This window comes from Clupea harengus, chromosome 22 (genome assembly GCF_900700415.2).
Source record: "Clupea harengus chromosome 22, Ch_v2.0.2, whole genome shotgun sequence".
Classification (NCBI taxonomy): Eukaryota; Metazoa; Chordata; class Actinopteri; order Clupeiformes; family Clupeidae; genus Clupea; species Clupea harengus.
In genome coordinates, this window is record NC_045173.1 from 4,306,299 (window position 1) to 4,331,500 (window position 25,202).

At 46.7% G+C, this 25,202-nt stretch overlaps 1 protein-coding gene across 2 annotated transcripts; it reads left to right on the forward strand.

Annotated features, from left to right (window-relative positions):
- Nucleotides 1–209: 209 nt before the first annotated feature.
- On the forward strand, nt 210–25,173 carry fhip1aa (FHF complex subunit HOOK interacting protein 1Aa). 2 transcript variants are annotated; one of them, XM_012831747.3, is made up of 12 exons: nt 212–1,182; nt 12,964–13,184; nt 15,191–15,883; nt 16,770–16,928; nt 17,099–17,185; nt 17,305–17,472; nt 18,472–18,551; nt 19,139–19,338; nt 19,998–20,975; nt 21,210–21,388; nt 22,291–22,411; nt 23,776–25,173. In XM_012831747.3, exons 2-12 carry the CDS (start codon nt 13,077–13,079, stop codon nt 23,970–23,972), a joined length of 2,970 nt encoding a protein of 989 aa, XP_012687201.2. In that variant the 5' UTR covers nt 212–1,182; nt 12,964–13,076; the 3' UTR covers nt 23,973–25,173. The 2 variants fall into 2 exon arrangements, with proteins under 2 accessions (XP_012687202.2, XP_012687201.2); XM_012831748.3 differs by lacking the exons at nt 22,291–22,411; nt 23,776–25,173 and having other exon boundaries at nt 210–1,182; nt 19,998–21,018; nt 21,210–21,256.
- The last annotated feature ends 29 nt before the right edge of the window (nt 25,174–25,202 follow it).

Below are 25,202 nucleotides of genomic sequence, written 5' to 3' on the forward strand. Positions count from 1 at the left end.
CCTATTATATATTTTAAAACTACAGACAGAGCCATGGAAACATGAATCATACGATTCCAGTAGGCCTATAAACGAGGCCAGATTCAGAAGTGGATATTTTCATTTCTTTGACTTTGGGAACCTATGACAACTCCCGAACTTTATAAAAAAAAGTAGGCCTAACGTCATGTTACCATGGCATGTGGATTCAGTATGCAAAATAATGTCCTGGTTACGTCGATATGCAACGTGATCTCCAAAACCTGTTCGTATCAATGTAGGCTTTCTTTTCTTTTTTTTCCTTTTATCACCCAACCACTTAGCTTACTGACTGTCTCTGACTTCTTGATATTGAAAAAGTTGTAGTGGTACAGTATGTACTGTGTTTTATTGCCCTCTGCTGTTGCAGAGTGAAATATTAGCCGACGTTACGCAAACAATCGCGTCACTTAATAGGTCCATGCACAAATTCAAATGGTGGGTTAAACGCTTTGAAATACTGAAATGTCGTGGGAAGGAGTGTAAGAATGCCATCCAACTGAAGCTATTGTTGTATTTTTATTTTTCAATTTTTGCACTACTGCACCCTCTAAAACCTTAAAACCCATTACGATTCGGGCTGTGGGGGAACGCTGTAGCATGACATACCCTGAACACATTATGCTATTAAGATACTCAGATGTAGCCTAACAGGAGGATTATGTAATAATTTATCATGTGACCACCCTGCACGGTTACATATTATTTACGGGTAGTTGAGTCACAGCTTGAAAATGTATCCTTCTGTGTGTTTGCAAACGGATTCGTGAAATATTTGGACGCTTTTGTCACTGTGGGGGAAAACCAAGTAGTTTAGCCTTGTAGTGTCTATTGCGAGATGTTTGAAGAAGGCAGCGCTTTCCGTCTCCAGTTGCGATTGAGTTGACGGGGTGGAGCTTAACTGCTTCTAAACTCACCTTGCCTCAGCGCAACATTCAGGTTAGGGCTGCCGATATTTTAGGCAGGGCGGTCGCTGATGACATTTAATTACACTAAATCTGGTTAGTTTGATAAAACAATGAAGAACATTCTGGAGCGAGTGAGACCACTGAAGAGTTTCAAGTGGAGAACCTGAAATATATTTATCACGGCAATCATATTTCCAACTCGTCAGTAACATTAAAGGGACATATTTTGATTGAAGCTGCGACAGATAGTCCTACGGTGAGTTCTGATTCTTCAGAAGCCTATGTTTACATACATTTGAATTAGCTTAATTTTCAAACGTTGCCATAGTCGGGTTGTTCTGCGCAAAGTTATACTGTCATTTTGTTATTGTATGCTTTAGGCACAATGTAAACTGCAATGTAGCCGAACTAATGTTCACGTTAGAGATTGTTACAGTAGCCGTTGGGTAGGCTACTTTTAACATTTCACGTGCGTCCGCACGTTTTGTTCATTAAATCATTATGATGTGATATGAAGTTGTGGTCAAAGCGTGCGCCAGTTGGAGGGAACGAAACATGCGTAACAGCAGTATCCACCTTTTAAATATATGAACGCAGTTCCACAGGAACACTAGGCAATAGGTTATTCGTTATCCTGTTTTTTTTTTTTTTTTGTACTTGTAATATGTGATTCGAGCACCGAGAGCTGTTCACAGGTACAAGAACGACTCGAATGTTTTGCCCCGCCAAGTCGAACTCAGCAGTGTTCACACAGTGTTCACTGTCAACTTCTCGTCAACTCTAGCACTTCAGTGACCAACGAGCCTGTGGCCTATTTTAGAATGGAGTTTTGACGTGAAGTTAATTTGATTTAAATTAAGTTACCCTACTTAATTACGTGTAAATTAGGCCTGTGTCATTCTGTATAACGTTAGGATGTGATCCTACCCTGCCACTGAAACCAGGCCTCCGAAGTTTTAAATGTTGTTGGTTAACTACAGAGTGGGGAAATTACAACTTTGTAGGTTACTTAAAGCAAGGTCTACAGTTCCTACACAATTTCTTGTCCTCATATAGGTAATTCCAAAAGTGACTCAGCCTGTATGCCATTTCTTTTCAATTGGGTATATTGGTGTCATGTTCATATTTAAACAAGGATTTTGTTACACTGTGAATCTTCATAAGATTGATGTATTTGTGTATCTCATAGCGTCAACAGGCTCCATATTGTGAAACAAAAACATAGCTGCTATGCTTGTAAAACCACACTTTAGGATAGGATGCTACAAGTAAAAGAGTGTCAGTGATTATTTTGTTGATTTACTGTTGACTTTTTGCTGTATTCAATATTATTTACAGCGAATCAGATAAGAAAATAACCTCAATTAACCTCAAGTCAAATGGATGCTAACAAACAGCGTGTGATGTTATCAATGGACCATGTATGCCTCTGTACTAGTGGCTCATGTTGACATTACTCTGGGGTTTTCTTGTTCCTTGTTTCTGTCCTAAGAGCATATGTTTGGAGTATTGGGTACCGGGTACTATTTCTTCCAGCAAACCACCATAGTAATATTATTATACTATAGCTCACTTTGACCTTGACTTTTGCCAAGGGTCACAACACTGAGAATGGTAGAGTGAGAGGGCACAGACTAAAGCTCTTTATGAATGTAGCTGATCCCCTAGACATTTCAAGATCTTTCTGCTTCAACAGACCTCACTTTCATGTGGATGGAACTGGAATGTTTCATCTCAGCCTCCTCTGGTCCCATTTTCTCATAGCCTTTAGTCTGTTGTCTTCTTATTAGTCCCTCTCCTCTTTTCTTCAAAGTGTAATGTTGCAACTATCACATAACTGTGTTTTGTAGCTTCCCTTTACAACCACCTGTATTGCATTAAAATGTTTTACATTTAGTGTTAACCTTGCAGCTTTATTAAATGTGTCAGTATAGGGCAACGTTTATTGTGCTTTTAATTCAGTTTCTGCACAGATTCAACGGTGATGAGAGGATTGACTAAGAGATACACAGACCCTCATAACTGTTCATTCGTAATTTTTAGTGCTCATATGTAATTGTCGGTGAAATACCAGCAGAGCTGTGCCAGTTAACACATTCATCATGTAAAATCTGGAAACCAACTGTTAACAAGCCATCTGTGCCCATGTTGGCTCTCAAACATTATTCTGAAATAGATTGTTGTAGCCTACACAAACAGAACATGCAATGTTGCAGATCCTGGCATGCAAATAAAGTTCACTGAATATACTGTACACTTGCAAAGATTCTCTTAATATTGGCTGTTTTGGCCACCTCTTTACAGAGCAGGCGAATATTGTTCAGATGACTGTCTGGGTGACAGGAGACTGTAGTACATTCCAAAACTCTAATCAGCCTTTTCTTGTGACATTTCTGGTTCAACCTCTTTAGAAACCACACCTGTGACAGGCTCAGCAGCTTACTGTCCTGGAACTGCACCCTCTATTTGGCATGGCTGGTGTGTGAGGTAACGACTAGTGTATGTGTTTGTGGATATTAAAGAGATATATCTTTTACGCTTTCTTTGGAAGCACACAAAGACCACACATATGTGGTTTTGAAAAGAGTTGCAGTTGCTCAGTTGCATTCTATGCAAATCCATTCAAAGTTGATGAATGGTAGAGCACTGACACAAATCAAATATATGCAGGTGGATTTCTGGCTATGCTACTCGTCTCAGATAAAGAGAAACTGCTTTTTATGCTGTGCCTGAAATATGTGACTTGAAACTTGAAAGCTTCTCAGTCATCTCACACCCTAAAGGATTATATGAAATTGGACACGCTCAGTGTTTCTGGATGGTCATTTACTCAGTCCCAGGAGGCTGTCAAAGTTATTTTTTCTAACAATTGATAAAGGGTGGCAACCTATAGCCATGGTTATGGCTTTGGTTCCCGTCGTTCCCATCAAGCCGTGTGGCCTGGCTCACCTCAGCCGTGTCCCGTGTTTGGGATTAAATCTATCTTCAATGCCTTCTCAGCATTCCTCCTGGGAGCCTCAGCGGGGCCCCAGAGACCGAGCTAGCTGGGGCTGGGCAGGTCCTCAGGTGCTAGTTATTACCACTCAAAAAATGTAATCCTGAAATGATGACCAATTCCAGTTCTGCATAGCTCTCACTTACAAACTTGGAACCAATAATGTAACTTCACATATTTTATTTTCCTCTTCTCCTAAACTTGGAGAAGGAAGACCTTGAGCAGGAGGTAAGGATGAGAATCCTTGGATGAGAGCCACAGACTCCTCACATGACCAGTTTAAACTGAGTGTAGAAGCACAGAGGAGATGTCTTTGTCATCACCATTTTTCTTCCTATTTCTTATCCTCTTTTTTTCCTCTTTGTCGAATTTACCCCTCCCTCTCCTCTCTGTGGTTCAGTCAGACACTTCCTTGCCGCTCATGCAAAGACGAGTCCTTTTTATCTGTTCTGCCTGCGTTCAGGCAGGCGGGCAGAGGAAGTGGTGATCACTCAGATCTCTCCCACAAAGGCCCTTATGCTGGGGCCCTCTTTTGTGCCAGAGTCTGTCTTTGTGATAAAAAAAAATCGGTAAGCCGTCTTTCATGTTTTGTCCTTCTGGCCGAGTGACATCAGTCGCTAAAAATGTCCTCTGATGTAGATAGAGGTAGAGAATGGCGAGTAACAAGGATTGAATGTTTTTTTTTGTGACTGCTTGTGTCTCCCATTGCTGGGGATGGTCTGTTTACTATCTCCATCTCAACCCTCAACACCCCCGCCAGTCTGGGCTACAGAGGTGAGCCATAATACCCCTTATGATGTGTAGGCTGGTAGCCAAGCGTTACTGTCCACACAAACAGTGTGAATTCAGAGTAGTCAAAAATAGCCGAGCTGGTTCAAACCCACGCTGCCCCTCTGTTTTACCTGATTAGCAACTCTGCATTGCTCATATCAGCAGTAGGAGCAACATTATCACCCACTCTCTGAATGTTATCAGCTTGTGTGTTTGGACTGTGTGTCTGTCTGTGGCTGACTGAGCTCCTCCTCCACCATAAAGCACCCATATCAGAACCTGGCAAGATGCTCCCCTCAATAGTGCCGTTGTGGAGCGAACATAAAACACAACTTTGAACATTGCCCATTGTGCCCTGTCACCTACAATCCCTGATTTGGATGTATATCTGCTGACCCAAAATACTGTGCTGGAAGCCATTGGTAAACAGCCCAGGGTGGCATGCACACATCTCAGATGGCATAGCAGATGTAGTAAGGCGAGATGTCCGCGTACGTAAGCAGTGAACCTATCGTCATAGAAACTGTGTGCAGGTGTCCATATATGTTTGTGCCCAGTGTCCTCCTCGCGTGATGTCTGGGGAGTGTGCGATGTTGTCATGTGTTTCCATGTCCTCCTGGGTGTTGGGTCTCCCTCTCCCGTGTGTTTACACCTCCTTGGTTACCGCTGGAGACTCTCCTTTGGGGCTCTGCTCTGGTAGAGTCTCCTGTCAGGCTCCTAGCTGCGGTGCTCTGTTTGAACATGTAAATCAGCCTGGCACTGGGTGCTCACATGCCGCACGCCGCACGCCGCACATGGCCCAGGGGAGAGTCACGTGTTCAGCATGGCCTTCACAAACAGGTGCTGGGTCTCCTTCATGCAGTGAATCAGGCCAGGCTAATCACAGGTTATTAGACCAACTCTCTGATAATTGATGTTGGCCAAGGTTGATAGCAACCACCGCAGTCTGTCAGGCTATTGCTAATACTTTACTGGACAAAGTTTTAATCCCTTGATCCTCTTTTCAAGCTAAGATGTTGAACTAATAACAATTAACGTTAACAATGTGGATTCAACCATACCCCTAAATCTAAGTATCCAAAAGAAGACCTATTTTGAAGAAGTTCTTGAAGGCTAGCACCAAAGCTCTCCCTGTTTGCCACAACACTCCACCTGTAAGACCGCCCGTGGTGTGATTGAGGGCGAGGGGCAGTAAATCTGAGGAGGTTTGTGGCACCCACTGGAGACAGCTGTGGAGGAATGAGTGGCCGTGAGTGGCCGTGCTGTGTCTTTGTTAATGGCCCTGTGCTGCTTGAGGCTATAAATAGTGACTGGTAATCTGGCCCTCTGTGCTCCCACCTGTAAATATTTCAGCAGAGCCTGTCACGGCTGTGGCCCTAACCTCCCCCTGTCTCCTTGGACACCCGGACCTGTAAATTTCCCCTGCGTCATTATTGCTTCATCAAGTGTGTGTGTTCTGGTTTTGTGTTGTCGTATGGTGATAGTGGCAGTGTGTTTCTTGAATAATCAACCGCTTCGATACTTCATAGGCTTAGAACATTAACAAAACAGGCTCTATGAGAGAGACTTGCAATGAATGTCAGTAATTGTACTGGCAGCACTTTTATGGGGTAATGTCTGCATGGTTTGGAAATTGAAAGACTAACATATGCATTAGCCCTGAGGACCCTATGCCCATTCATGTCAACATTTGGAACAAAGTGCTCAACAGGAACATGCTCCCAATGGGCCGAGAGAGAGAGAGAGAGAGAGAGAGTCAGCTAGTAAAATCAGCTAGTGATTGATCAGGTGCCCAATGTGCTGAGGAGGTGTAGTCCAGGAGTCACATACGGTATGTGCTAGGCTATGTGTTGAGCTGGTGCAAGCAGCACAAGTTCCAACAGCAGTCCCATTCCAGGTAGGTGTGGTTGCTGTGTGAGCCCAGCCTCGCCCTGCTGTGTGAAACCTCCAGGGAGACTATCTCGCCAGCAACGGGTGGAACAGAGAATGGGTGTGGAATCTCTCTCTCTCACTCACACACACACACACCCACACACACACACACACACACACACACACACACACACACACACACACACACACACACACACACACACACATACACATACAAATTCAGTCTTGCCCTGTAAGCCCTGTGGCATTATCTCTCATCCCTCTCTCTGCTATTGTTGTACCTTTTGAAGTTTCCTGTGTGTGCTCCCATTTAGTGTGGGTCTTTTCTAGAGAGGCTGTCACATGAGCTCCAGGCTGCTGGGTAGTTGGATTTGAACAGGTGCTTTATTGAGGTGGTGATCTCTGATGTGCCCCCTTTATTTTTTTTACATAGCCAGGTCTCTGCCTCTTATGTTGTAAGCCAGCACATCATGTGGACTTGAATTTCACTGAAACCTGATAGGCTTATGATGACTTCATATGTGAGATGACTACAGAGCTGGAAGGCCGAGCCCTCTCTGAGTTGCCTGCACTCTGTTACCATGTCGCATATCAGACTCAAGTCTGTACCAAGGACACCGGCTGTAGTGAAACATTAAAAGGCAGAGCGCTGCTTACATTAGCCACATTCACCCTTGACTTAACATGCAATGTTTCTGTTAAGTGGACATTTTTTTCAAGCAGTCAGCACTTCAGTTCTCTCACTCTCTCTCTCTCTCTCTCTATCTCTCTCTCTCTCTCTCTCTCTCCCTCTGTCTTTCTCTCTGTCTTTCTCTCTTTCCCTCTCTGTAGCCTCTTATGTCATGTGGAGCACTCTGCAGTACACTGCCACATGCCTGAAATGAGTTTGCCCATTCAGTGTGGAATGTGCAACCCCCCCTGACCAGCCCTTTTTTTCACGTGTGCACACACACACATGTTCTATATGAATCCACAGCACAATGCAGAATGTGGTGTGAGTGTGCCTGCTCTCGGGCTGCTCTATGTGTTTGTGTGTGTGTGTATCTGAGAGAGAGCGGGAGAGCGAGTGGGGAAGCTTCTAATTAAGAGGCTGGCTGGTAGTTGCTGATGAGGAGCCTGTAGATGAGGGAGATTTCTCCACGGGGGCCCTTTTAACTCTCTGTTGGAACACGGGACGGATTGATCTTTCCCTTTGGTATTTTCTAAGGTCAGGTCAGGTCTTGATCAGCGGAGCATTCAGAGCCTTTCCTCTCTCTCATCTTCCTGTTTACATCTTGACTCTGTACAGTAATCCAGTGTACTCGTTTGCATTCACACATGCGCAGCCCACACCAGTTCACACCAGGGAGCTTCTTAATTTCAGTTCTGAAGGAAGTTTGTTTATTCACTGTTTATATGGCTTTTCTCATGTTTGAACTTATCCGTCACAAGATCTTCGGTGTGCAAGACAAAATGATCTCAATTAACATAATCACCTAATTCGGTAATTGCAGGTAAGTGGAGTACGCAGGCTGCTTGTGATACAGAATGGCTGATAAGGAGGTCCCCAGTGTGCGGTCCCCCCGTGCACACACAGAAACGTACCACCAAACACAAACACATGCACGGGCTAAGTTTGAGAATCTGTGTGATCTGCGGGCTGCCTCTTCAGAGTAGTGCAGTGCACTGGCCTACTTCAGCTGTGTGGCATGCGTGCCCTGCTGGTCTATTTTGAGGATGTAGAGCACCGTCCCCGTGCTGCCGCCGCCTCTCCCTGTCCTGAGGGGCTCTACCACGGGCCCCCAGCAGCTGCCGCAGTCGGAGATGAATGCACCTTTCATTTGGGTCAGCTTTCTCAAATACAGTGGGCTGCTTAACCAACCACATCCTTGGGGTCATGTTGACAACCTAACCCCTTTACCCAAATCAGGATTTGAACTTTCACTCAGTGGATCTTTCCAGCACTTTAAAGTAATCTGTAGGGGGATGGACTCCTATTCGTCATTATTGTTTGTTGATGGTGAATTAAGTTGTGAAACTGACCCCACCTTCAAAAGGTATGCATTGTCATGGCAATGAAGTGGAGGGTGGAGGTACCGTTGCCTTGGTCTCCAGGGGTCAGTGGGCAGGGAGAGGCCTGGCATACCACACAAGCGTGCTCTAATTGCATGAAGCAGATGATCCTATCCCGGGCACGGCTGCGCCTGTAAAGCACAGATGGACACCGATCCGTTGTTAGTGTATTGTAGACGCCGGGCTTGAGTTAATCAGAACTGAGAGTGGCTGTAATCCCTCACGCCTGTGTGTGGGTGACCCCATAACCACACACTCATTCTGCTCGGGAAATCTGTCTGATAGGCCTTAAAAAAGCCAGATTAGCTCAGAATTAAGCATACGCTAGGCACCGACAACCAAACTGAGGCTCACTGCACGCCACAGATCTGGGTCACATAAACGTTACTGAAACCGTTTCTACCTATGTAGAGCAAAACCGTATTACCCAAACACATTATAGTAACTCCTGAGAAATGAATGTTCCATAAAGAGTACAGTCTTCCTCCGTGTATCCCAGAAAACCCATATGTGCAATATCTAGGTGACAACAAATGCTTGTGCAGGTGTCAGTGAGCATGTTGTGGAGTGTTGTTGGAGTCCCCCCTCCCTACTACACACCCCCCCCCCCCTTCTCTCTGTCTATTGTGGGGTGTTGGTGCAGCTGGACCCCCTGTGTGGGGCTGGTCTGTCTCTTGGACCTCCAGCCTAAGCAGGTTAATAGCAGTCTGAGGGGCTTCGGGGTGATTGGCGGGGGGTGGGCGGCTGCTTATGACAGGGGCTGAAGAGACAAGCAGTGTGTTTGTCCAGCCTTTGCCCTGACTGGGAGGACTGCTGCCGCTGCTGCTGAGCCGGATTGTTCATTTCCCTGTTGCATGGAGTGGTGAGTTGGAACGGACCACACAGTGGGGGATGATGGGATAGGTTTTCATGAATGAATGAAGTTGTCGGTTGGGTTCATAATGGCTGTTTGTCCTCACAGTATGGGGCCCTGGCTTGGTGGTTCATTTGAGGGTCATTGTCTCATGCTGACCATGGGTAGCTGATGGTGTCTACTGACTGGGAGGAAGAGGTTTTCCTCTCCTCCATTTTCACACCCACAACTTTTCTCTGTGTCATGCTTTCTCTCTTTCCATCCATACCCTGTCTTCCTCTTCCTTGTTCCCACTCCATGTCTACAATTCAAATCGCTTGCTCATACTTTTTCATCCAGTCACTTCCTCCCCTCTCTTTCCCTCTCTCACTCGCTCACACACACACACACACACACACACACACACACACACACACAGACACACACACACACACACACACACACACACACACACACACATTCCTGCTGCCCCCCCTCCCTCCCCCTCCTCCTCCTCCCTTCTCAGACCACAGCATGTTCAGAGCAGCTCTACACCACAGTGCTGTAGCGTCCCACAGCAGTCTTTCCCAGAGCCTTCCTCTTTCACTGCCATGCAAGGGTAGTTTCTAAACATCCAGAACTTTGCTTTACAAACTCCGCTTCACAAACAAGAGGCAGCTATGGTCCCAGAGAGGTAGGTGGAATTCTAGTCATTTGTGGAGTGCGGAACACTAACTCTAGATTCTTGAGTAGTCCTCCTTGCACACTCTCTCTGAGGTCTAAGTAGAAGCAGATGGGATTTACTGGGATATTCAAACTATTTCTCCACTGCTTTGTCAATGTCTGGGATTTGTGGGGTGGGGTGGGTGGGTGGGTGATTAGGTGGGTGTATACCCTGTGGTATGAAAGTGTCCTCGTCTTTTTTAAACATGTCAGAGCTCTGATTGGCTATTAACACCAAATAAAAGGTTGCTGATTGGCCATTTTGCGTTGTCCAAAACGGCATAATTGTCGGTTGACCCCCTGTTGTGTGGGTTGCACTGACACAGAGGTCACCAAGGTCAGGGATTTAAAGGCACACACAGACAGACACAGACAGTCAAAGGGAATAACTCAAACCACACGTTGGAGTACACTAGAACAACAGGCATTTACTTTGGAAATGTACATAAGATTACTAAATACAGAATAGATTTTATATATTATATATTATTTATTATATGTAATATTTAGTGAGAAATGAAATATAGAAAACTGATTAAAATGCTTGCCATAGGTCTGTTGTTGGACTAGTAACTTGTACATTCATGTCAACGCCTCATTCCAATAATAACAGACACTATTCAGTATCCTCCAAGGAAAGGATGTCTGGCAGAACAGACCATCTATACTTCCTTAGTTATTTACACTCCGCGGCAGATATGAATATGACTCTGGCTGTCATGGCAACTCACTCTCAAGCATTTGTTTACTGTATGCATTATTTGGTCGCTGACGTCCTGAGCCTTCTAACAAGGAAATAACAAGGAAGTGGAGTTCACTGAGGCCAGACAGCATCATCTTTTCAGTGTCACCTCAGTTTTACATCCTTGATTTCCTATGCTGAGAGATATCATGAGATTGTTGACATGCAGTGCTTCTGTAGTCACAGTCTGCCCAAACAAATCAGTCCATAGCATTAGACTAATGACACTAAACACTACCTATTATCACCCAGCTGTCTTTGCGCCAGGCCAAGACTGTCACAGGGTCCTCTGGACGTTTTCTCAGGCGGGGTTGGCATGGCATCAGCACCCTGTGGGCTGGAGCGCTCCGCGAGCTGTCTTTGGCCCGGCTCGGCTATGGTCTGGCCTCGCTCGGCATTGTGGTCTTGAGGAGGACCAGCCCTTTCCTCCCTGGGGAGCTGGGCCGCATGCTCTGGCTCTGCTGGCTCATTAGTTTCACGATCAGCGTGTGAGGCCAGCGTGTGGAGAGCTGAGAGGGAGGCCAGCGTGTGGAGAGCTGAGAGGGAGGCCGGCGTGTGAGGCCAGCGTGTGGAGAGCTGAGAGGGAGGCCGGCGTGTGAGGCCAGCGTGTGGAGAGCTGAGAGGGAGGCCGGCGTGTGGAGAGCTGAGAGGGAGGCCAGCGTGGAGAGCTGAGAGGGAGGCCGGCGTGTGGAGAGCTGAGAGGGAGGCCGGCGTGTGGAGAGCTGAGAGGGAGGCCAGCGTGTGAGGCCAGCGTGTGGAGAGCTGAGAGGGAGGCCAGCGTGTGGAGAGCTGAGAGGGAGGCCGGCGTGTGGAGAGCTGAGAGGGAGGCCGGCGTGTGGAGAGCTGAGAGGGAGGCCAGCGTGTGGAGAGCTGAGAGGGAGGCCAGCGTGTGGAGAGCTGAGAGGGAGGCCGGCGTGTGGAGAGCTGAGAGGGAGGCCGGCGTGTGGAGAGCTGAGAGGGAGGCCAGCGTGTGGAGAGCTGAGAGGGAGGCCAGCGTGTGGAGAGCTGAGAGGGAGGCCAGCGTGTGGAGAGCTGAGAGGGAGGCCGGCGTGTGGAGAGCTGAGAGGGAGGCCAGCGTGTGGAGAGCTGAGAGGGAGGCCGGCGTGTGAGGCCAGCGTGTGGAGAGCTGAGAGGGAGGCCAGCGTGTGGAGAGCTGAGAGGGAGGCCGGCGTGTGGAGAGCTGAGAGGGAGGCCAGCGTGTGGAGAGCTGAGAGGGAGGCCGGCGTGTGAGGCCAGCGTGTGGAGAGCTGAGAGGGAGGCCAGCGTGTGGAGAGCTGAGAGGGAGGCCAGCGTGTGGAGAGCTGAGAGGGAGGCCAGCGTGTGGAGAGCTGAGAGGGAGGCCAGCGTGTGGAGAGCTGAGAGGGAGGCCGGCGTGTGAGGCCAGCGTGTGGAGAGCTGAGAGGGAGGCCAGCGTGTGGAGAGCTGAGAGGGAGGCCGGCGTGTGAGGCCAGCGTGTGAGGCCGGCGTGTGAGGCCAGCGTGTGGAGAGCTGAGAGGGAGGCCGGCGTGTGAGGCCAGCGTGTGGAGAGTGGTGAGAGTGAAGCCAGCTCCTCGGCGGGAGTCGAGTGTCAGAGGCTTGACTCTCTCTAGGACTCTCGTGTTTGTGTTTGTGGTTCAACAGGCCTGTTTTCAGAGGTGCCAGAAAACTTGGTTTGGTTTGGTTTAACATGATTGACATCCTTCATCTGTTGAATAAAGGCAGGGAGAGCCTGCTATTGACTTCTGCTTTTCTATAACAAGTTGTAGTTAATTTGAGATGGCAGTGAATGAGCATATGTTCATTTAGGCTTGAATGGACAGAGCCATTCATACTGGATCTATCCTTCTAATTCATCCGAATAAGACTGAAGTTCAATCTTTATTTGTATTCACCCTTCTTACAGTTGGGCTGTTATCGTGGCTGATTCGGTGTATTCAGTTCAATGTTTCCACTGTGGAGCAAAGTGCTATGTGTGTGTATATACTTTGCCTAGCATTCCATAGTTGTGTGGGTGTTTTTATGACTTACTCTCTGTCATGCTCCTCCACAGGCCCTCGGGGCTCGACAGCATCCGCGCGGTTGCCATGGCTCCCGTTGCTCAGTGAGGACCACCTCTGCCTCCCACACTATGGTCTAAACCCACGCAACACAGGCACCAGCATCATGATGGCCTCTGTGGTTGCCAATGGGAACCAAGGCAGCCAATCGCTGGTCCTGAAGGGGGTGGACCCGGAGACATGCATGATCGTCTTCAAGAACCACTGGGCACAGGTGAGAGCATCATCTATGATCTATACTGAGTCAGGCAGCGCAAGTCGAAACAGAAAGAACACTGAATGGAGAGAGATTAATCGAAATCCATCATTGATGTGCATTAGACTGCATGGAATACAACTGTTTGTGATCATTGTGCATCTTTGTTGAAATTGTGTTTTCCTATAGATTTATGGAGACTCTGGAAACCAGTGCCTATTACATCCAGCAGTCAAAACATCCAGGCCTGGTTTAGCGTGCCAGTTAATCACTAAGGTGTTGATTCATTTTAATCAGGTGTGCTTATGCGGGGCAAGAACAGAGTGTGCGGGGCAGGGACTGGGGCAGGGACTGGGGCAGGGACTGGGGCACGCATGACTGCTCTGACAGGGCTGGGACTGGCATCAGCACCAGTCTCATCTGATGAGAAACTAATGATCCCATGTGCCAACTTGTGTACATGTATGTGTGTGGGGGTGGGGTGGGGTGAAACCCTCCTGGATTCTGGCCATGCTTGCCCCATTCCCTCTGTGGATGTTGGCAAGCAGTTCCCTCCTCACATAGCAGCTGCCCTGAAAGCCTCTGGTCGGCCAGTGCCCCCGAACACAACAGGCTTTGTTTGTGTATAGGAGAGTGCAGACCGCCAAGCCTGAAATTAGACTCCTGACTGAGTGATGAAGAGTGGCGAGTAGCGTAGCGAATTGAAAACAAATCAGCCTGACAGCGCAACTATGTGCAGGGCAGAGAGGTGGAGGGAGACTACAAATAAGGTTAATGCCACATTACTGCTTGGAGAGGGGAAAAGTAAGGGGAAAGTGGGAGAATTTACTTGGCGTATTAGAGAATTAAGAATCTTTTTTTTCAACTCTGTTTCAATTACTTTAAACTTTTGTATGCGTAAACTGCAGCAATAACATGTATATGCTCAAGCTTGCATTCAATGCAATTGCTTAAACTTAATTAAACAAATATATTAACTGGAATGTTTACGGGAGTTGCAGTAACTAGCGTCCACACAGATGTAAGTGGGATGTCATGTGAATCCATTATATAAGCCCTTCACTCAATCAGATTCAATCACATGGGTCTTCAGCAGAGAACATCAATACTCCCACCTATGGAGTCCTGGGATCACATCGTGTTGTGTAACACCTCCCCACCTCCACTTGGTTGTGGTTATAAGTAGTCTCTGGGTCATCTGTTTCATTGCCCTGACTTCCCCGAGCACAGCCCGTCTGTGATGATTGAAGCAGCCTGTGGTAGGAGGAAATGACCTTCAGCTCACAGTGACAGGAGGGATGAAGCATCAGCCTCCTTATCTGTCCTGGCTCTCTGCTTCTTCCTGGTCTGTGCGTCCGCTGGCTGACATCACCTGAATGATTACCATGGTAGCAGACTATGGGTTAGACACTGGGCTTATTGTTGTTTGGTCCCCTGCTTCCTCTGTTCCCTTAGCAACAGATCTATGATCCTCTGTGCCATTCGAGTCTGGACAGTTGGACTGGGAGAGTAACAGTCATATTGTACATGAAAGTTTGGTTAAAAAAACACAAGATAAATACATCCTGTTAGCATAGACTTTAGTGACCAGGGAAATGAGCAGAGTGAAGAATGGAGGCTCTGTGTCAGTTTAGCATCTGCATTGGTACTGAAACACAACAAATGTATGTTGTCATTAACGTCTGCATTTAGCTGTCTTTGAAATGCATCATTCATCCTTCTTAAGGTTGCTCATTTCAGAGCCAGTGAGGTGACTGAGCTGTCACTCCACCCAAAGCTACAATAAACCCTTACAATCCCGTCAGTATAGTTATTCACAGTTTTGTCAACATGGTGCTGGATCTGTTTGGACGGGTTGTTATGTCTAGAAACGGCCCTTTATCTGTATTATCTCTCTCTATCTGTGTTCTACTCAGGGAGTCTTTAATAGTCATTGTATCATTTATGTCAAGGAGGAGATAATGGCATACATACATAATATGCATTAATAGTAAAACCAGCACTCCTGTCCTTCCTCTGGTCAGGTGGTGAAGATCTTGGAGAAGCATGACCCCCTGCGCAGTGGTGGGGGAGGTGTGTCGGCCCTGGGGGGGCTTGGCAGCGGGGGCCTGGGTGGCTTGCGCTTCGGGCCCATCCCCGGCGACGAGGCCAGCGCCGTGCAGAACTACGTGGAGCACATGCTCTTCCTGCTGATGGAGGAAGAGTGCGGGCAAGCGGGCGCCATGGGCCCCATCCTGGAGTTCGTGGTGATGGAGAACGTGATGGAGCGCCTGTTCCTGTGGAGCCTGCGGCGGGAGTTCACCGACGACATGAAGCTGGAGCAGCTGAAGATGTACGAGATGCTGGTGGGCCAGGCCCGGCAGCCGCTGCTGCACCACAAGCCCGTGCTGCGGCCGCTCATGATGCTGCTGTCCGCCTGCTCCTCGCCGGGGCCCGCGTCGGCCGCCTCCCCCGCCGTGGAGGCCGAGCTGGTGCTGCTGCTGCACCAGCTGTGCTGCGTGCTGGCCAAGGACCCGTCCGTGCTGGAGCTGTTCTTCCACACCAGCGAGGACCAGGGCGCCGCCAACTTCCTCATCTTCTCGCTGCTCATCCCCTTCATCCACCGGGAGGGGGCGGTGGGCCAGCAGGCCCGGGACGCGCTGCTGCTCATCATGGCCCTGTCGGCCGAGAACCACGTGGTGGCCCGGCACATCGCAGAGAACACCTACTTCTGCCCGGTAACGCTGACAATATCAATACCACTCACACAGTTGTGTAAATCTTTCCCTTCTCTAGCTCTCCACTGTCTCTATCTCTCTCTCTCCTCTGGGGTTAGCCATGATGAAAGAACCCATAGAACAAGTGCATTGACTCATTCATGCTCTGAGCACAATTTGTCCATTCTCTCTCATTTCAATGGAAATAGCAATGATCGTCCTTCACCGCATAGTGGATGTGGTCATTACTTATTGTGTCTGTGAGTTCTGTTGTTCAATTGACTAGTGTAAGGCCACATAAAACGCGCTGAAGATGTCATTCCATTCAGCGGAAACAGTCCTGTGTGCTCATCATCACTCATGAACTCGCTGACATCACCTGCATTGAGCCGAGTGCCAGTGGCCAGATTTAGGACACCCCCCGCACTCCAGATGATTAGGTCTTACGTCACAACACTTTGACGGAACACACACCGCGGGGTAGTCAGCTGATCCATATTAAGTGATTACCCCACGCACGCAGGAGTAAGCCGGCGTCTGTTTGAGATGGTTATTAGACCTGATGGGGGAGCAGCAGTTTCCCTTGTGTGCGCCGCGGCTCCATCAGATCCGTTACCTGAGACTACATCTGGTTAGAGAACTGTGAGAGACGCCTATTCAAAGTCATTACGAGCACGAGTCGAGTTAATCTTCTCATTTCATCGGTGTATACACAACAGTCACAACACAACAATACTGCTGTAAACATTTCACTCTAAATATAGACAAAGCGCCATTTCCTAACTGGGTCGATGTATCCTACTGTGGTTGAATGCTGCCTCTCCTGACCTGCTCCTGACCTGCTCCTGACCTCTCCTGACCTCTCCTGACCTGCTCCTGACCTGCTCCTCTGTGTCTCTGCTCTCAGGTGCTGGCCACTGGTCTGAGTGGCCTCTACTCCTCCCTGCCCACCAAGCTGGAGGACCGCAGTGAGGAGTGGCACTGCCTGCACAGAGAGGACTGGCAACAGATGCCTTTTCTTGTGCAGTTTCTAAATTCCCTCGAATTCTGCAATGCTGTCATCCAGGTCACTGTTGTTTCTTAAACAATTGCTTTAACTTCACTTTACCTCAGTGCTTTAGACATTTTAAAATCAATTCCCAGAATGCTTCACAGCCTCAGCCATTAAGACCACTCTTAAGTGCTCCTAAAACAGCTGTAGTGTATTTGTTTGACCCCCCTATTTGTTGGTTCTAGGTGGCGCATCCTTCCATAAGAGATCAACTGCTGGAGTATATCTATAATGGCTTCCTGGTACCTGTCCTGGCCCCAGCTCTGCACAAGGTCAGCATTTAGCTTTGAGCTGCCACCAGACCTCAGAACACTAGTCCTGTAAAATACTGAGAAAGTGAAACACTTACACAACAGCTGTCATGAACCCCGCTCTGTTTGCCATGTTCTAGTTGACCTTGGAGGAGGTGATGACCACTACAGCCTACCTGGACTTGTTCCTAAGGAGCGTGTCTGAACCAGCACTCCTGCAGACCTTCCTCAGCTTCATCCTGCTCCATCGCCACGACAACGTCCACATCCTGGACACCTTGGTCAGCCGCATCAATGTGCCTTTCCAAGTAAGTCCATGACACGGTCACCTTCATCTTACCTATCCATGAAGTATTTGCTCCATCAACCAACAGTAGACAAAGCACCACGTACTGTGGATTTCATGTTTTTGTTTGTGAACACACTGGCATCTTCCACTGGCAATAAAGGACAGACATTCGTTTGACTTTTCATTCGCTGGGTAAACTCAGTGAGATAAAGGCAGAGCCTCTGGGCTGGCTGGAATAATATTAGAAATGTCAGAATCAAAAGAGCCAAGGCTGTCTGTCTGACAGGGTAGCTACCTTAGTGTCTAATAAAGCACAACAACCTCTATGGAAAAGCCATTTTGTTTTATTAAAAGGCAAACATGTAAATAACTGCCATTCTGTTTAAACATCTTTTGGAGATCATTTGAAAGGTGACATGAACATCACAAAAGAACTGTTGTTTGTTTTGGAGTTGAATTGCTACCATTCTGCTTCAGTTATTGAGCACATTAACCTCTAGAGTAGCTCATCATCACCATAGTTCACCATAAATTTTTGGAAATCTTTAAAATGATTCACATCATACGCTTCTACAGTTAAGCCTCTAGAATGTTCCTCATACGTCAGACTGGAGTTCAGTGATGTCAGTGGCCTTCCCTGAGTTTGGAGAACAATGGCTTGATAATGCTTGGTCAATAACATCTCAGGGCTCCTAAGGAGCGACTGAAGGAGTCTATCAATGATCTCTAGATCTGTTTGTTGGCAGAACAGGATGCTCAACGAAAGAGCTCATTAAGGGAGGAAGTCCTCGTGAATTCAGCCCAAAACATCCTCTTGGCCAGATCCAGATATAGTTCTGAAACAAAACTGCACCTCCAGAAGAATGTATTCAACACACTTAACTGCTAGAATGAAGTCTATCTTTTATAATGGTTTAATCTGTGAAAGTGTTGCTAATGGAGAGCCAGGTCTTCTCCTCTTCTGTATCTTTTGGACTGCTGTTTATCTGTTGTTTGTGATGCGCCTGTTTCCTTCTAGTTGGGGACTGTATCCTTGGCCCTGTTCCGCACTCTGATTGGCTTGTATTGTGAGGATGTCATGTTACAGCTCATATTAAGGTGAGCCTGTTTGTCATTTTTACCAATTTTTGCACAAATTCGTAGTCTATAAAATGTTAATACCAGTTGAATAGGTCTGTATGTGTACGTCCTGCTATTATAACTTGCATAGGTATATTGTAGCTAATAACCCACTGTTGTCTGTGCACCCAGCCTGTGTGATTGAACAGTTTCAAAACAAGCTTAGCCGATCACCAGTAACAAGTCTGGAAAGAGCCTGCTAGCCTCATTCAGAATGCCTCCGCTGTACTGTGTGAATTTAGGCCATCTGCCTAATGCACTCACAGAAATCTTTGAAGCCCTTTGTAGAGATCCAAATAGAACTGTGTTTGAGGTTGTCAAGCCTCAGGGGTTCTTTCTAGGCTTTCGTGTGGAGATTTACTACTGTCTCGTTGTTTTTGTGACAATGACAAATAAAGTACTTTGAACTTTGAACTTTGAGATTTCAGTCTGTACTTATCTGTTTGCAACCTGCATCGTTTCACGTCCCACGGTGGGTTTGAACCTGCAGACTTGAGCACGGTCACTGGCCATGCCTGCTGTCCTCAGCAGTAGCCTCATGAGGGTCTCTGCTGTCTAATATGCAGGTACCTGGTCCCATGCAATCACATGATGCTGAGCCAGCGTGCAGTCCTGAGGGAAAGGGACTGCTACTCGGTCTCAGCGGCCAAGTTCCTGTCGCTCACGCCCTCCTGCTGCTCCCCAGACGTCATCCCTCCGCCCCTGCGACAGTTGGAGGGAGTCTTGTGGTCCAAGGCTGGAGATGGTGCTCACTGTGGAGATATGGGTAAGAACGAGGGGAAGGATGCTAGAGAAAGGGCAAATGAAAGAAAGAAAGAAAGAAAGAAAGAAAGAACCTGATTTCACTTGAAAATAGACTGTTTTTGTGGCTATGGCTGTGTTTGGGTGCCACTGGATTTGAAAGAGTAAATCTGTTTTTAGGTCAAGGGATATATGATCTGCTATTAAGTGGTTCAAAATAGTTGATTTGGATTGCTTGTAGAATCTTATTGAAGGGATTGGTGTTGGGTAGACAAAACAGGTACGTAGGACTTGATCCAAATCTGTGTGGGTTTTAACCACAGTGGCGTTTCCTGTGATAATCTGAGTCAAGAAGGTGCCTAGCACCAAATTAAATCTCTTGCTGTTGCAAGACTTTTCATCAGACTTAGTGGGTAATATATGCAAATGCAGTCTGTAAACAACACGGTGTGCTTTGATTATTACAGCCTGATCTTCAAATGATTTTGCCATTTCTCTGTCTCCCTTATCACTGTTCATATTCTAAATGTTATACAAGTTATTTATTATATTATTATATTACTTTCACTTTTTTTTTTGAGTGGAAATTCACTTTTCATTGTGTAGCTGATATAAGTTTATTGGGGCCAGTTTAACAATACAGTTTTACAGTTATTACATGATTGCATTTTATTTTTCTCCCAGAGACCGATGAGGACTGCTCTCAGGTAGATAGCTCGGGTCATTCCTGTGTGATTGGCTCTGAGATCTACATGGATGTGAGCTACTTGCATTACCTGTATGATGCCCGCGGTGGGATCAGCAAGTGCATCCGCGCCTGTCAGGTGTGGTCGGCACCTTATGATGGCGAAAAACCCCCACCTGAGGAGTACCAGCCTAGCACCCTTGAGGACGCGGTCAGGCCACGCGCACCGACCCTTTCTCGGAAGCCCCCTCCTCCTCCTCCCCCACAGAGGCCCCGTCAAGACCCCCAGAGAGATTCCCCCGCTGCCCCCAACTTACTGGAGCTGGAGTGGGATGACAGTTATGACGCAGGCGCTGCTCAGCCCCCACTAGAGCCAGAGGTCACTAAACCCATCCCAGTCGAGCCCCCAAAACACATCCAGGAGCTTAGGAAGAACGCTATCATGCTTATCAAGGGCTCCTACATAGAGGAGTCCGATTTTCAAAATGATGTCATGGTGTACAACCTTGTGGCACAAAAGGATGCTAGCGATCCCGTTGAACTGCCTAAAGCTGTGAACACAACACCCGCGGACAAGCAAACTCATTCAGGAGTTCCATTAGCAGACTCAAGTAACCACCAGCTAGCACAGAGCTGTCAGGACAGTGATGGGCCAATCAGTAACGGCCTGAGCCTCTCCCCTCTCCACAGTGCTGAGGAGGATCAGGGCAAACACAGTTTACAGGCCGACTCCAACTTGGACGGTGAAGAGCTTTTGGCCCAGTATGAGGAACTAATCCGGACCCTGGGGATGGAGGCGGGAAGCCCCATTAGAGCAGACAAGGAGTTTCAGCGGCCCATTTCTCCCATGGAGGAGGAGGAGGAGGAAGTGGACTTTAACTCCTTTTCCCCTGAAACTCCAGAGGCCGACAAGATCCCCTCACCATTTGCAAGCAAGCCCCGCAGTGGGAGCAGGACCCACGGGGTGCCCTTCACTGGTAAACAATGAAGTGTCCATTTCTAGTATAGTTTTCCTCGCATGTGAGTATGAGCTCACATTGAAGCATAGTAAGAAAATAAAATAAAATAATAGAAAATGAAAACAAAGTTACAACAGTTAAGGCAGTTACATCTTCAGTATAGGAAGCAGTCATAATATGCCCATGTGTTTAGAATGTGCAGTATTTTTGTTGATTTGCTGGTGTGCCTGACCCAGTTGATATCCATCTCAGGACCATTTGTGAGTGTGCTGCTGTCGCGGCTGGAGAACATGCTGGATAACTCGCTGCACGTCAACCTGCTCCTCACGGGCATCCTGGCCCAGCTGGCCACCTACCCCCAGCCCATCCTCCGCTCCTTCCTCCTCAACACCACCGTGGTGCTCCAGCCCAGCGTCCGCTCCCTCTACCAGGTGAACTCATAAACTACATGTCTGTGATCAGTGAGAAAGCCCACCACTAACATAGCGTGACACCATGGTTTTGAATCAGGCCCTGGGGTAACACAGCGGAGATTACACCTGCTGAGTCTGATGGCCTGTCTGTCTGACTGAGGATGTCTCACTCTCTAAAGTGATTCCGTCTTTTGTATGTGTGTGTCTGTGCTGATCAGTGGCTCTGTAAAAGTTCACTCGTGTCTTCAGTTTTCCCATTTTGTGCTCGATTCCTTCCGTGCTCCATAATCTTCCTATCAGGGTCTTTTCACTAACCCGTGACATCTGCTGTGTAGTTTGTACTGGCCCAGAGTCTCCTTCAGAGAACAGAGACTGCTCTGCTCTGCTCAGTCAGTAGTGCTTTGTCAACACTGAGGTGAGAGGAGAAGGAGAGAAAAAAAACAACTGTCTGCTCGGTTTTGCTCTGAGATCTTCTAAATTCCTCAGAGACGACTCAAACCAGCCAGCCAATGAACCTGCATGTCTCCGGAGTTCTGTGACAGGCACCATCCCAGAAATCCTTCCAAATGGCTCCCCCATGCGCCCTTCACAATAGAGCAAGTCTCAAGAGAGACGTTCCAGAGAAGCGCTTTTAGTATTCCTCCATGCATAATTAAAAATGGCATGTAAACAAGTAAATCAAATAGGAGGGAGCTGCCTTCCCTGATGGAAAGCCTGCAATAAAATGAGAGTGAGAGCTTCAAAAGATGAGTTGAAATATCCTTTGACAAATACATGCTGTGCAGTGTTTGGGGGATGAGAATAATACAAATAAACTGCTTTTTTTTCTGGTGTTTGGCCCAGGACATGTCCAGGAGACCACTGAAGTGTTACCTGTTTTGCCTGCAATTTAATATGTGCTGGGTTGTGTGTGATTCCAGGTGCTGGCCTCTGTGAAGAATCAGATTGATCAGCTTGCAATGACCCGGAAGGACTTAGCAGAACTGCTGACAGCTGCCCAGCACTCCCTACTGGCCAGAGAGAGTTCACTCTGGGGTCAAGGCAAGTTTATTATTAGTCAGCTTCTTGTCTCTACATGTTGTGAACTACGTTATCAGTGTTACTCATCATGGAACCTGGTGTTCATTGTCATATCTAAGTTGTTTAAAGTTTGGGGACTGTTTTGTCTGTGCTGTTTGCTCTTGCTAGGTCTAACACACATTTTGCCCATACATATGTGAATTCAGATGGAAGTAGATTATTTCCTTTGTCTGCATCTGAACAAACTGTAATCATCCTGAGGTTCAGTCAATGAATGTATGAGTTTCATGAATACGTAATGAGGTCAATATATAGTAGGGGTGGGAATCTCTTGGCACCTCACGATTCGATTCGATTCCGATTCAGAGGTCAACGATTCGATTCTAAACCGATTCTCGATTCTAAACCGATTATCGATTCTAAACCGATAAAACGATTATCGATGCATCTCGATTTTTAAAACATTTGAGTTTGCTACTCAGAGTCTCAAATCACTTCCTACTTTGTGTTTGATAATTAAAGAAAATCAACAGATCTATTTTTTTATTAGAGAAAAAGTGTGTCCTTGTCACAATTATGACTTTCTATGAACAATGCAATAATCGATGCAGCTTGCATTTCAACACAAAATGAATGTGTAAAAAAAAAAAAAAAAAAAAAAAAAAATGTATTTAAAAAAAAAAATCGATTATGAACTTTTCTGAATCGAGACAGAATCGTTCTAGAGAGAATCGAGAGAAATCGAAAAATCGATTTTTTCCCCCACCCCTAATATATAGTATATCTAGTTTATATTAAAGAAGCTGTATATAATACAGTTATTCTGTATATATTTAAATTATTCTGAATGTGAAAACAAAATATGGTTGCATTTATGTGGCCTATATATGAAAACCAGAAGTAGTTTGTATTGAACAGTTTGTCTCAATATGAAGTTCCTTGGTGGTTTGAATGTTTTCTTTATGCCCTCCCTGTTGGTGCTCTCAAAAGGCTGACTTATGCTCTCATGCTCTCAAATTCTGACTTATACTCTCATGCTTCCACTATTCATCTCATAATATCACTGCTATAAGTCACAACTGTCTGCTCTGCATGTAATATTCATGAAGACTGTCTAAGACCACACATTAGGTTGAGCACTCGTCAGATGTACTCTGCATCACCTCTCGTCTGAAATGTTGTCTATATGCTGTTCATTTCACACCTGGCTGCTCTCTAGGAAAAGAACAGCATGATCACTGATATCATCAAACCTTACTGTTCCTAATCGTACTGTTTGTGCTTGTGTAAATCAACGCATATGTGAAGTATAATAAAAGTGTGAAATTCCTGAAAGAAATGAGCTCCCTGTCTAAGCCACTCATTTGTCTGGTTTTGACCCACAGACGTGCAACCAGATCCTCACGCTTTGGAGAACGGGGACGGAGGAAGAGCAAAGCACCCAGTGGCCCAGCCCAAGACCATCCTGCCAGCCAACCGCACAGAGGTGTACGGCACTGTCCTTTACACCGAGTTCCTCAAAGAGCTGGCGGCCATTGCTCAGGAGCACTCCATCCTCTCCCATCTCCCCATGGAGGAGTAGCTGTGGCCTCTGAAGAGCACGATGGGAACGCGTGTTAGACAGAAACCCCCAGAACATCGGAACATTCTCAGACGTCTTAAGAACCATTTGCTGATGAGCTTCTCATTCTTCTCTGCACTACCAGATTTGAAGATACCTCTTGGATGGAGAATTAACTTCTTTTAATCTCTTTTTAAAAAAAATTAAAAAGTGACTGTATTGAAAGTCAATGTGTAGTTTTGCTCATAAACCACACAAAAAAACCTTTTGAACCATTCCCTTTCATCTGGAAATATCTGATCAGTACCCTTAGTGGCTTACCAGCTCGTGAACAATCCTATGCAAAGTGTCTTATGCACAAGCCACCCCGTCATTCATGTGTGTACACAGAAGGTGACCTACATTTGGTGGCCACCTCCACCCTTTAGGGGAAACTGAACACCAGTTAACAGTACTGTAACAGGAGACTCGCAGGAGAAGACCAAAGACAGGGGGGACAGTTCGTGGGCAATGCAGTAAGGGGTTAGTGATGGCCCTGACCATTTTCCCTTGTTTGCACGTTGAAATATGATTAGTAACTCAAATGATGGGTATCATGGAGGGTGGTTTCAATTGGTTGTTGTACACTGCTTATTGTGGCCTTACAGTATAAGACTGTTTGTGCCTCATTTGCTCAGATGAGCGAGTGGACAACACTGCTGCCTACATTTGATGCAATTCTTTTTAAACACAGTGGTTCTTCCCTGGCTTCTAATGTCACATTGCTGGTTTTTGGAGCCTTACAGGCCAAGGTTAACTGCAGAGGACGTTTATTCCTGGAGTCCAAAGTCTTTGCACTCAATCTTACACTGAAAGGGTGATTTAATCATTTTTACTTACTGGATTTGAATGGTTTCAATTTTCTTGAATCAGGTTCACGTGTGTTTTTGTCTGTTAATGATATTGGTTTGCTTGCTTGACAATCTGAATTTATTGTCTTGTGAGCCTGGTGAGTTAGGATAAAAGCTCAATATATTTTTGGTTAGGTTCTGTGACGGTACACGGCGTGTAGGAGGACCATTGTATGCGTCACATACTGTCATTCTGGTGTTTCCTGGCCTCACACAAACAATGGCCTTTGGGAGGTCGCCACACCTGTTTGAAAAGTGTGAACACCATGATTTCAGTCAAATGTCAGCTTACTTCACTGTGTCTACTGACACACAATACTTTTTCTTTTTTTTAAGAGAAATTGGCTAGCCACAGTGCATT

Bases quoted from the DNA above. Each gene is read 5' to 3' on its own strand.
- fhip1aa (XM_012831747.3), top strand. From the start codon at position 13,077: ATGATGGCCTCTGTGGTTGCCAATGGGAACCAAGGCAGCCAATCGCTG. The intron at 15,884-16,769 runs GTAACGCTGACA...CTCTGCTCTCAG, and splicing joins AGAACACCTACTTCTGCCCG to GTGCTGGCCACTGGTCTGAG. The intron at 18,552-19,138 runs GTGAGCCTGTTT...TCTAATATGCAG, and splicing joins ATGTTACAGCTCATATTAAG to GTACCTGGTCCCATGCAATC.